Source organism: Atractosteus spatula, chromosome 9, assembly GCF_055471065.1.
Source record: "Atractosteus spatula isolate fAtrSpa1 chromosome 9, fAtrSpa1.hap1, whole genome shotgun sequence".
Lineage (NCBI taxonomy): Eukaryota > Metazoa > Chordata > Actinopteri > Semionotiformes > Lepisosteidae > Atractosteus > Atractosteus spatula.
Genome location: NC_142714.1, coordinates 18,361,910 through 18,375,214, shown reverse-complemented (window position 1 = coordinate 18,375,214; position 13,305 = coordinate 18,361,910). Strand labels below are relative to the sequence as shown.

The 13,305-nt window shown below is 35.1% G+C and overlaps 1 protein-coding gene across 1 annotated transcript in view; it reads left to right on the top strand.

The window, feature by feature from the left end:
- The window catches only part of ccdc9b (coiled-coil domain containing 9B), a 50,967-nt gene that overhangs the window by 16,358 nt on the left and 21,304 nt on the right, over nt 1-13,305 (top strand). Inside the window, exons 6-7 of the mRNA XM_088924683.1 lie at nt 1,633-1,707; nt 12,750-12,934. Of these exons, the coding sequence (XP_088780809.1) occupies nt 1,633-1,707; nt 12,750-12,934 (260 nt within the window). The remainder of the gene's footprint in view (nt 1-1,632; nt 1,708-12,749; nt 12,935-13,305) is intronic.

Below are 13,305 nucleotides of genomic sequence, written 5' to 3'. Positions count from 1 at the left end.
TCTGAACAAAAGACAGTGGCGCTGTGACAAAAGGAATATTACAATAAATCATTCTTGGGGACTGCAATTAACTGCAGCGGGCTCAATTGCATACTGTTCGTAGAGCTGTTAAAACAAGTCTGCTAATCTCACATTTTCACATTTTCTGGTGCTGCTCTTTTCTCACAGATCTGCCAGAACAGGAAATGAGGCCGACACCTTGTGATGTTTTCCAGTCATTGCATAGAAAATGGGGCCAAACTTTTTTTTTCTATTTTAAGATGCCCATTTTTTACAGTTGAAAGCAAAATACTTATAAAGCTGACCCTAGCAAGCAACATTTTCCACTGGTCATGTGTTGTGAGGTGATTCTTTGTAATATTATTTAGATGGACCACTAGGGCTGGTTTCACATGCTAGGATTGGTGATAGTTCTGTTTATTTAAAATAACATATGGGTTGATCATGAGTATTGCTGATCAGGGTCTGTGGAACCCCTGCATAGTGTTTCTGTTGTTTTTAATCAGATGAATGTTGCATTCATCAGTGAATCATTCTGTAAGTATTTAAAAAAATAACAATTTCATTTAAATATTTAGAAAGAAACATCTCTTAGGAGGAGGAATATTAAATATTTACAATCCAGACGTCTCTTTAAGATGTTTTTTTGTAGTCTTTAAATGATCATTTGTGTGATTTGTTTTGTATGCCACTCATCAGGAAGTATAAGAAGTCAATTTCAGTATTGTATACAATCTATTTTCTTAAGCTAGGTATTGTAAATGGAGGAACAAAAGCTGTCTAGGTTGTCTGGGTTTTTCATCACAGGAGGGCAGTCTTGAGCTCTGTATGGAATACTTTTCACTGTAGAAGACTGCATGTTTACTGCGTCTGGTTCTTATGCAATACTACAGTGTTGTGTTTGGTTAAGAAAAGTGGATAGTCAGAATGTTGAGAGAACCATTATTCTTTCAGTAAAAAATATTCTTTCATTATTCTTTCAGTTATCCTAAGAAGAAAGTGAATGACGTACAGTGTTTATTTTTAAAAGCATTCTCTATGACAAGCCCATAAGTCTTGTGAATAGAGGTAGTTCTGAGAATTTATAGTATCGGGTTGTTTGTTTCCAGTGACCTTGCACAGAATTGTTCTTCACCTCATTTTCAGATATCATACTCTGTCTTATACAGACATTTTTTTGCTCATTCATTTTGATCTTTGTTCTATAGTTCAGTGTTGCTGACTGACATTTAGCTTCTTGTTTTATACTGTACATAACTATCACTTATTGGAGTATAAAAGGAAGAGTGTATATATACTGTAATTACTGTATAAGTAGAATGTATTCGAAATGAAAGAGTAACATAGAAACAAAGTATTTTATTATGCAGTTTCTACTCTGCTGCTATTAGAAAAAAATATTTCATTTTAATTCTGTCTTCAACAATACATTTTCATTTTCTGTTAGACTTTTCTGACATGAATTATTGAATCATTCATATCTTGAGTCAGTTACGGCTTGTTATGCTAATATTAGTGATACAGAAATATCCCTATTTGTTTCTGACGTTTGTTTAGTAATAGCCTTGTGTGTTTACATTATTCCCTTGTCTAACAGGATTATTTTTCTTTTTTTAATATTAATGTCCAAAGGAGGAAGAAAGACAGGCTTTTGAAAATCTAATTGATGAGACTGAGTGGCTTGCAGAGTGTGACCCTTATTTTCAGGTAAGAACCTGATTAAAATGTTACAGTTTCTCTCTCTGATGTAAAGTGTTTTTCTTGCCAAAGTGTGAAATAACAGTGTTACATTAAAACTCAAATAAATACATTTACTGAATCTAGCACACTGAAACATGTCTCAATCCCTTAGTTTCTGCATTGTTGGGAATTGAGATGCATGTCTGTGGAGTATAATTGTAGCCTTTTCTGGAAACAATGAAGTCATCATGTTCTGTAGGATATAAAGCAGAGCCAGTACATGATGTAGTCTGATGGAAGTCTTTTGCTGTGTGTAATTACTGTCTGGACTGTGTGTGAAAAGATGCAATGAGATTCCAGTAATACAAATTATTTAAAAAATGATAAAAGTTATAGTCTGTTAATAACACTTAAGGGTCATTTTATCAAGAAAACTGGGGAACTAATGAAAAATAACACATGGATATTCCTTGATCAATTTGCTTGATCAAATTCCTTTGCTCATTTTAAACTTTTATTTTGTACAGTATATATTGGAATTAAAGCTTTGAAAAGGAGGAATGTGAGCTACAGTAGATGTACTAAACTTTGTACTTGACATGAGAATTTAGGATGCCTCTGGAGTATCAGCCTGAACAAGATAAAAATACTGTTATGCTGTTTTTGGAAAATGTTTTGTAAACACTGCCTCAGGCCAGAATCATCTTTGGCATTCAACAGTATAACTCTGAATGTGACAATTCTTTTATTTGGTTATTGCATTATATGGCACCTTGCAAAAGTATTACAATTCTTGCATTGTTTTCACATTTTGTTGCGTTAAAGCTTGCAAACTTTGAAGTAGCAATTTATATTTTTTATACTGCATACACAACCACAATTGCATAGCTATTCAAACCCTTCGCTGTGGCAAACAAAATTAAATTGCACAAAATCAACTTAAATGCCACCCAATTAAGCCGAGAAACCTCTTTTGTAATAATAATTGTTCACAGGATTTCAAAATACATACACCTACTGTATATACAACTTTGTAGGGTCTGTCAGTCAGGTAGTGCATTTCAAGCATATACGGTATTTAACCATGAAGACTAAGGCGATTTCAAAACAACTCAAAGATAAGGTTGTGTAAAGGCACCGATCAGAAGACTCATACAAAAACATTTCAAAGCCTAGTAATGTCTCTTTGAGCGTGGTTATGTCGATCATTAAGAAGCATTAGACACCCACATACAGTACTGTCTAGATCAGGCTGTCCTTCTAAACTAAGCAGCTGGACTTTGAGGAAACTGGTTAGAAATGCAACTGTGAGGTCAACGTTGACTTTGAAAGAGTCAAGTGGCTGAAACGAGAGAAAGTTGTCCATGGGTCAGCAATGTCCCAGTCATTCTACAAAGTTGACTAAGTAGAAAACCTGAAATCTGAAATCCCAAATGTACTGTAGATTGCAACAAAGTTAGCTACTTAAGTGATCATGAACCAGTTAAGTGATACTATAAACATGGCAAAGGGTTTTGTGGTCAGACAAGATAAACTTTTTGTTCTAATGCAAAGTGTTACATCTGACACAAACCCAAAATAGTGCACACAGTGACACAGTCAGCATCATCACTACTGTCTAACATGGTAGTGCAACCTTGAGTTATCGTTCAGCTTCTTATTAGCAGGAAATAGGAAGTTTGTGAAGACTGATGGGGACATATATTAGATTAAGCAAGTTAGTGGCAAATCTTAGAGGAATACCTGCTTCACATTTAAAACTGGGCCAAAAATTCATCTTTCTGCAGAACAATGATCTAAAGCACAAGACCAAAACAGAAGTAGCCTAACAATAAGAAAGTGAATGTCAATGAGTGGGCCATCAGTAAAAATCAGTAAAAAGATTTGAAAAGTGCTGTCCATCAGTGATCCTCAAATAACCTGAGAGAGCTTGAGTAAATGTTCCCAGAAGAATGGGCAAATATTGAGATGAGGGATGGGAATACTTATGCAATCTACTGTACATGTTTCCATGTTTCAGTTTTTTTTCATTTTAGATTTTGCTGACATTTACCTTAGCTTATCTTCCCCTTAGAAATCTTCCATGTATTCCATTCCGGTTTTGAATAAAATAATATATTGTAACAAAATGCAGATGTATCATTTTGTAATTTTGTAAAAATGGGACACCATAGGAGGGGTTTGAATACTTTTGCACTTCCAACCTTTTAAATTTTTTGTAAAACTTTGGCCACTAGTACAATTAAGAGTCAACAGATTTTTCAGTTTTATTTTTTTTTTCTAATCTGAAGTGTTTGTGTATTGGTTAAAACTAAAAAAAAATGAAACCCTGTTTCTAAGTTGCAGAAAAAAGATAATTAAAATACTCAGATGTTTCAGTCAGAAAATGCAGATGTTTAACCACAATCAACTGATAATAAACATACAGTATAAAGGAAATTTGAGCAGCTTTTTACAGTACCTGCTTTGTCTATTGTAGAGACAATCTAATTAACACAAAATCCTGGATCATAGTTGATTAGCAGAATCAAATTGTTCTAAGAATCACTGCAATAAACCTGTCTTGATTAACAGCTGTACTTATCAGTAAGATGTGCACTTTGCCTAATTGATGGGAGTGGTCCTTACAGGTTACGATGTTAGTAGAGAAGGTGTTAGTGAGATGAAAAACTAAAAAAATGAATCATCTTAAGCATCAAGGGGCATAAGTGTATAAATTGTGGAATAAATTAGTTTGATTATTTAACATCACACTTTAAAGGCACATTAACAAGACAGACCTCAGAGGATAATAAACCTACTGTACAAACGGAATTTACACCTCTGGTACTTTATTAATTACAACAATAAACTGCATCTGTTTCCAAAGTGGTACATAATGTCTTTATCACAATTTAGCTTTTCTCTAGAATGTTATGGCACTAATAAGATTTTCCTTAAATTGCTAGTACATACACAATATACAAACATATTTTTGGTCTCTTTTTGAGCCACTGGATTGTTAACTTGCTTGCCAAGCTGTGTAACACTACTCCTCTTTTCCATGTGTTCAACAGCTGTAATGTTATTCCCAAAAGAGAAAACTGAAAGCCTTAATTGATCAGAGATTTTACTTAGTCCTTAGCGATTTACAGTACTTGGATAACACCTTAGTAGTCCCATGCTTCCACTGTCCCTCAGCACTAATGAAAAAAAAACAGCATTGTGAACAGACGCTGTGTCTTAATGATTACTGCTATGGAGTGTCATGCAGGATGTCGTCTCTTGTTAATGTGAACCACGTTTGTAACCACCTCTGAACAAAACAACATCCCCCTTTCTCAGTCGCGTGCCAATTAGCAGCTTGTTACTGAATCACCTGAACTTGCATACAGTGAAGGTAATAATAATGGAATAAAAAAGAAACAGCACAGGTGTAGCAAGCACTGTGGAAGAAGGAGTCATTATGGATCAGTTTAATGAAACTCAGGAGGATACATAGAAACTGCTTAATTTCTATAACCCCTCCCCTCCACTTCAAAACTGCCTGTCTTTTTCTTTTGTCTTCAATGTAATGAAAACAAAAAACAAAGCTAACCGTTTTTTTTTTCAGAATATAATCACTTGACAACCCTTGCAGTCAAGGATAATAACCTTCAGTGTTAGGTTTGGGGCATCTGAGAGCTGGAAAATGGGTGTAGAGGCCAATCCAGGATAGACAGGCTCTGTTGCAGTATCTGGTTCACAACATTTTCTTCCTGCTTTGCAGTCTTCTGTTATCGTCATATGATTTTGTAGAGATCCTGTAACACTCTTTCTCCTTTGTACACAATCCAGGACAAATGTCTCCCAGACATTAATGTCATAATTTAGCCCAGAGAACAATGTTTACTTTGGTAGTCTGTAGCTGGACATGGCTACATGGCCAGCTCAGCAAAGTTGATGTTTACATTCCTTGTCTCAGTGCTTGCTGTGTTTAATTACAAGATTACAGTAGGTTCATCTGCCCTTTGACTATATTTGAAATATTTTCTGCAGGCAACATTTATATACTTCTCATATGCTTTCCAAGAGATTTGAAGTACTTTCTGTACATTGTTCATGGCATACTGTAGCTCTATTGGGAAGGCAGCCAAAAGCAGTACTTGCACAGTTGAAGGTACGCTGGATCTTATCATCAAGATGATGAAGACTGTCTGTGAGGGATGATGTCTGAAGTACAGTCCGGGAAATGTTCAGCATTGTCCAGAGTCTCCTTGTGAAACTGAATTGTTGATTGGGTGATTACTAAAGGAGGATTGGAGGATGGTGCTTCTTTGTTAGGTGGTTTTTCCATGAATTCTCAGACTATAGATGGTTTTGGTGGCACTGAAAGTAAGGAATACTGGATCTCTTCCACCATCTGTTCTTCATGTCACAGTTGCTCCTTTGAACCTCTGCTTTGACTCACTGGTGTTTCTTTAGTTTGGAAATGCTGTCATTCTGTCAGTTGAAAAAAGGCTTTGCACATTTAGTTAATCAACTCATGTAACTCATTGTCATCCACATCAAACCAGCCCTGATGTTTGCTGAAAGAGTCACTTGATAAAAATGGACTTTGCCCAAACACTCCTTATGCTTTCCCACTGTTGTTGATTGAAACTTGTTTGTCTTTTATTGGAAGTCACTAATGGGAAAGGTCTCCCTTGACTAGCTCCTTGAGTCTTTTAATGCTTATCTTACTGTCAGCATTGCTCCTGCTGCAGGTGATAAGGTAGTGTTTTCGGTTCCTGAATACTGTTGGTCTTGAGCTAGTGCTTAGGATATAGGATGTTATATGATTTCATGTGCTAGTTCTTTTCTGATGAAATGAGGTGTTTTGATGGTAAATCCATGTTCTGTTGATTTGGTCAGGATGAGGATGCCATTAAAATCAGATTATCACTTTTCAGATTCACTGTATATTATTAAATATATATACAGTATATTAGTGTTAACTGAAAATATAATATAAATTATTGGTACTACGTGCTGATGAATTGATGAGTCTTGAATTGATTACTGTCAATCAAATGCTTGGGGTGTAGCATTTCATCCATAATTTTACAGAGTAGCTTTAGTACTTTAGATCTTATTGTACTTTGCTACAGTATACAACTTCTACTCATCATGAGCTTACTGTTATGTAAGTTACCGATCTGTTTTTTTATAAGGAAGAGTTGTTTATAATTCTGAAGTCACCAAATAAATTAACATTGATTTATTAATTTGAAAATTTGACTTGAAAAGGAGAATTTCAAAGTGATTCTGCAAGAGAAATCCTAAAACTACAGCTTCTGCTAATCAGCAAAAGATTAGAATGAACTGAGATCTCTAACCAGTCTCCAGTATCTTATCCTATGTGATCTAGATATTTTAACAAAAACAATTGAAACGTAATATAACATTTTCAGGCAAAGAGCATAATTTATATGAAGGATTCTCAAACTGGCATAGCAGAAAAGACAGGAGTTGATGTATTCTGTCTTTGGTTGTTTTTATGGCTATTTTACCACAAAAACAACAACAAATGCTACATTTTGCCATACATTGTTGAAACGGCATCAGCCATCTTTCTCCTTTGTTTACGATTGCTTCTATGCTTTTCTTCCTTGCAGCTCCTTCTTTTGGGAAACAGTACATATTTGTTTGGGATTCTTATGTCTTGTATGTGCTATACCTATAGTGCTGCACCTGTGAGACTTCAGTAATTAAACAACAAAAGGGCTTGGCTCAGTCAAATCTCATAGGTATTAGATGATCATTAGGCCGAGGTATCATTTCTCAAAGTGAAAACCAGCAAGAGACAAGCTGTAGTTACCTCTGCATTTAACTGCTTATGATAATACTGTATTACATACTGTAGTTTTTGATAGTGTACAGACCACAGTGCTCTTTAAATGAGGTTCATGGGTTGACAAAGTTAAAGCATGTCTGTTGTAATATTCAGTAGTACACAAATACAAATATGATATTGTGAATGCTATAATACTTCAGTCACAAAGTTGTCTTTTGTAGTTATGTATACAGTATGTAGAATTGTTTGTGTTTCTAATTTTTAAGATGTGACTGTAGCACTGCCTGTTGACACTTCCCTCTAATATAAGTCATTCTAAGGACAATTTGCATTTAAATAGCAGTCGAGAGCTCTATGCCAGTACAGTTATAGTATACCTCTGAATGTGGCCAAACATTAGAAAACCCTGATGCTAGGTCAAAAGCTAATGCAGACAATGTATGAGATTCTTCCCACGGAAGAGTTCAGTCATTATTCTGTACAAAGGCATATGTCAACAGCTTTTTAGACTTAAAAAAGCTACCTTATTCAAACGTCCTACTTGTGACCAATATACAGTATATTGCACTGTTCAGTAATTGTATCCCAAAACTTAGTCAGATCAAAAGTTGTAAGGAAACCAGGTTTAATGGGTAAACACTTTTATGTAAAGTGGTAATTGTGTCATTTAAAGTCCAACTAGACTAGATTTTGGTTTGGGGAGCATTTCAAAATATGATGACTGCTCAGTTGAAACCCTAGCTAGGGTCAGGGTTAGCATTCCCACACTACTTAGACATTTTTTACGCTCAGCATGGGATTTCGGGGACCAAGTCAGTTTTAGAATGAGTGATTAGCTCCTATCTCCAACTTTTTTTTCAGAGACGTTTTGCTACTTTTTTTTTTGAGTATAACATTACTTACAGACCAACTGCCATTAATAGAAGCATTGCATACTGCCGAATCTTATTTTGATGATCATAGAGAAGGATAATATGGATGGATGCATATGCATATTTGGGAGAAAAGAGAGTAACACATTATGGCATTTGGAAAAACAAGGTATTTTATGCTGGATTTAATTCTATATTCTATATTCCTAATTAGGCAAGCTGAATTACTGTTACATAATAGAGCCGGACCTACCCAAATTTACTGGTTGGAAAAGAGAGATCACAATCCAATGTCAAGTTAGAATTTGGTACTGACCAGAGTTTTTGCCGTTTTGTTCTCGTAACTTGAAGGTCACAGATTGTAAACTTTTCTGAAGAACGTATTTCAGAAGAAAAGGTGGCATTGCAATATGCAAGTGTCATATGATGACTGCTTCACAGCACGAGTGTGTTCCTTTAGCTGACTTTAATTATGTTATTATGAGGTGCTGGTGGCTCTGTGGGTGGAACTCCTTCAGAGCAAGAGATCACAGCTTATACTACTATTAACGAAACTCAACTGGACGTCTTCCTGTAACAGCCCAAGCACCTTACAGGGGATTACGGTGAATGCCATATGCAGAAAATAATCTATTGACCTTTATAGCATGAGGACATCAGAGTAAATTAGCTTAATGCCCCATTTAATGTTTGCTTTCTGTAATAGACTTACAGTAATATCCTTTTTTCCCTAATTGTACAGAAACACGACTTTCGAAAATCCAGTTATTAATTTAATAGAATTTGTCCGTATTATATTGAGCACAATGGAAGGATAATCACCTTTGTAATTTCAATGGTTAAGGACGTGGTGAATATTAGCAATAGAATGTAATGTAAAATGCAAAAAAAAGAGTTTTAAATACATCAACAAATAAATTTATAGCTACAAAAAAATTCTTACTGAGAAGCAAGAACTGTTAAAAATATGCACACACAAATATTACAGTAAAATTAATCATCTTTCAATGTATTTAGTTTCTTGATTTTTTTTGCTGATTCAGTGGCATGTGGTCAGCATTACTGCATTTCTTTCCCTTTTTTTAGAAAGGGGGAAGGGGTCAAGAGTGTTTTCATTGTCGAGGGGATCTGTAACCAATGCTGGCTACAGGACCTTCTCTACAGAACCAAATAAGTACAGTAGGCTGAATGACCTTTGTGGTGATCTTTTGACTCTGTATTCGTATTTTTTTAACAGAAGTGGCATGCTCTGTCTAATCTTAATCTCTTTAGAAATCTGCTATTCCAGATTACAGTTGAATATACTGTAGTGAATGCCTTGTTTCCTGCACATTATCCACATACAAAAGTTATGACTGTGACTACTCATCATCATAACCTATTTTATCCTTTCACACACTATTATGTTGATGACGGCTGTACTGTATGTAATTGTACAGAAACACCATTTTTTATGGAGCTGATACTACTCCAACTGATAGTGGAACATTACTTCAGAATGATTTCACAGCAGAAACAGTCGAGGATATGTCTGAAAACCTACCAACCCACAGTGCACTGCTTTGTGATGTTTATATTGAAAGTGCTTTGCTGTAACAAGACTTCTGTGATTCACTGTCTGTGCTATAGTAGATCGTATTTAAAAAGAGGTAAAGAGGTGCATCTTACAGCAGGAAGAGACAGAATACATTTTTTTATTCATAATTATTTTTCAGTTACTTTTATCCAAATTTTTAAATGTTTGTAATTCTAACATTAGTGCAAAAATGTTTGTAGCCACAAAACATATAATGGAGAATTAAAAGGAAATGTTAATACCTTACTTTAAAATGTAATATTATAGCCACTTGTATACAGTACTGTGTCATATCTCTAGAGCCACATACCTTTTTTTTTTACAAAGTTAACAATCACTTTTTGATATTCATTGCATTTATAGTATTTTATACTTGCTTTTCATTAGAGATAGCAATTGTTCTTACTATGAATTCTGTAGCGCCTGTCACATTTTTTGGTTAATTGTGTTTTAAAATACAGCTAAGTGATGAAGATTGCTCTTTTTTGTCTTGTAAAGCCTTGCACATGAAATAAAATCTAGTTACTGCTTATTTGGAAAAAGTGCTTGATTACACTGAAATAATATTATAAAATGGAAGTTTTGTAAATTGCTGGAATTACACTTATCAATGTGATAGAGAGTTAAATATGCATTTTATCTCTGACAAAAAACGTTTCCATTTTCTTCTCTTAAACTAATTAGTAGTGATCATGGGCTTTGGATTTTGTATTTCCATTATGTGTTGGATCTGATGGAAGAGTAAAGTGCAGAGCTTAGAAAATGTGACAGTGCCCATCCTTGTTTGAAGTCGCTAGACAGTCTGACAGCACTTCTGTTCTACAATAATGTCTCTCTGTATCCTGACAGAAGAGAGGTCATTAAAGACATGGCCATATCTGCTAGTTAGAATCTGGTAATGGATGTTTAAATGAGGCATGCAGGAAGCCTGAGCTGCTGTTTGTATGGATCCTGAATTGTAATTTAGGAGAAGAAACAAAGGTGCAACCTATGCATTTTTGATAATGAAGCCAATTACACAGATCCAGATGCCCATCTTGTCTCTGTGTCTTTGTTTCTGTGCTGTCTGCAATTTTTGAAGCCTGTTCCATTTACTGGTAATATGTTTCCTCAGCTTCCTAAGTTCTTTTTATTATGTCGGGTCAGTGTGGCCCTGCTCTGAGGTGTCAAGCAATATTTATGTTTTCAGTGTTTGCTACAGCATTTACTTATATACATGATACTGGAGGTTGTTCTGAACTGCATGCAGCAATGCTAACAAAGAATGTGATAATGTCAAACAGAAATGCAGAATACCTCTAAGAAGTGGTTTCGGTATCATTTTTTTAAATTCACGTTTGGGTTTTCAGATTTGTTTTTCTTAGCCCCAGGATGGAACTGCCAGTTTTGAGGTAAACAAGAATACTTCAATGTTGTCTTTGTCAAGGCCATCTATCATTTCTCTGTCTCTGAGAAGGAGTTTGTAGTAGTTGATGATTTTGGGTGGTCCCTGCTTGGTATGTGTTTTTTTAAGTAACTTGGCAAAGATGACCTACAGGAAGTGTAGTGCTATACAAGAAAAAATAACTTTCTAAATCAATTGCACAGTTTCTACCAAAATTGTTTTATGTTTGTGAAAAAAATTGTTTAAAATCTCAAATCATATTCAACTTGTATAATATACTGTATGTAAGGCCTCTGTATATTGTACTGTACTCTAAATACCTCATGCTTTTGTTTAACAGAAGTGCAGCAAATGCTCTCTAAGTCAATGTCAGAGTAAGAAAGGAAAAAACATTTGTTCGATACTGCATGGTGCTGTAGTTTGGATTCGAAATGTGCTACGTACTGCTATTGAGAGGACCATAATGCTTGGAAAGTATTTTTTTCTGCAGCATTCACGTATATACATGCATTCCACTAACTGTACAGTATACTTATATTGTCCTATAAGTGATTATTGTTTTCAAACTCCTTCAGTTACATTAAATGCACAGGCATATTAGCATTAGAAAACAAAACTGATTGAGTATTCCTAACTCATGCTGACTGAGAACACAATTCAACATGAAATTTCTCATAACAGAGTTCTTCTCAAAAATAGACTTTTACAATTCATAATGCTTTCTGCTTGGTCTGGTGAGGTGGCTTAAGGCTAGTTTCTTGATTCAGTGAAGGATATTTTACTCTCAGATGATCAGTGGAAGGTCTTTAAAGAAAGCCTTAACCCTAACCCTAACCAATGCCAAATCCATAGCTAGGGTTAGGGTTAGGGTTTCCAAAAAACGTAGGCAATTTTGGATTGCATGGCTGTTTTTTCGGGCAGGAATTACATTTAGGAAAAGTGATATTTCAATGTTATCTTTCCTTTTTTTCTCACATACAGTATGTGGCCATGTACTTTACACTTTATTGTCCTATAAGGGAATGTTGTCCAACTTGCACTAAAATTAAAACCTTCAAAAAAAGTGATTATTGTTTTCAAACTCTTGCATTTGCATTGAGTGCACAGGCATATTAACAAAGAAATCTAAAACTGATTGTGTATTCTTGACTCCTAGCCTAGTTAAGCCTGAAACCATGCTCATTGAGAACACCATTCAACATGAAATTTCCCATAACAGAACACTTGTCAAAAATATAATTTTTCCATTAGGGATATAATCTATTTTCTTTGGTTAGGTGGCTTCAGATAAATATCTTGATTCGGTGAAGTATATTTTACACTCAGATCTGTGACACTTCATTTAAACTCTTTGAAGAAAGTCTCAACCCTAACCCTATCCTTCAGTAGTTTGACTTCTAAGACAACAAATGGGCTCAAGTAAGTTTTTTCCTGTCATTCTAGGATGCTGTGAAGTATGGACCAAAGGCCCATGCAGACCTCGATGTTCTAACATTTAAGGAGGAGCAGATGGAGTATATTCGCTGGAAGAAGGAACGAGAGCAGATAGACAGAGAACGAGTGGCGCGGCACAAGAATGCCAAGGGACAGTGGAGACGTGCTTGGGATATGGATAAAACTGAGAACATGTAAGTTTCTGCAAAAGTTTATGATGTCTTGCAATGGGCAGTAACAAACTTTTTGAAACTCCTTCGCTTGATAGTTGTAGTATATTTTATCTACTACTGCAGTATGCATGTCTAAATATAGTTTCCCTACCATTAAACTATGTATTGTGCTCATCCTTCTCTTTTCATGAGCTGTGCCTCTATTATCATTTCTACATTAAATTTATGACAGTTTGCTAGGCATCATCACATGATATCATCTCAACATAAGTTACCGGTCACCTGTAGAGAACTCTGATCACACCTATGAAAAATGACAGATGTTAAAAATGTAATAAATAAAATATTAATGGCTTAATTATATGTACTGTATTCTACATTCATTGGTCTAA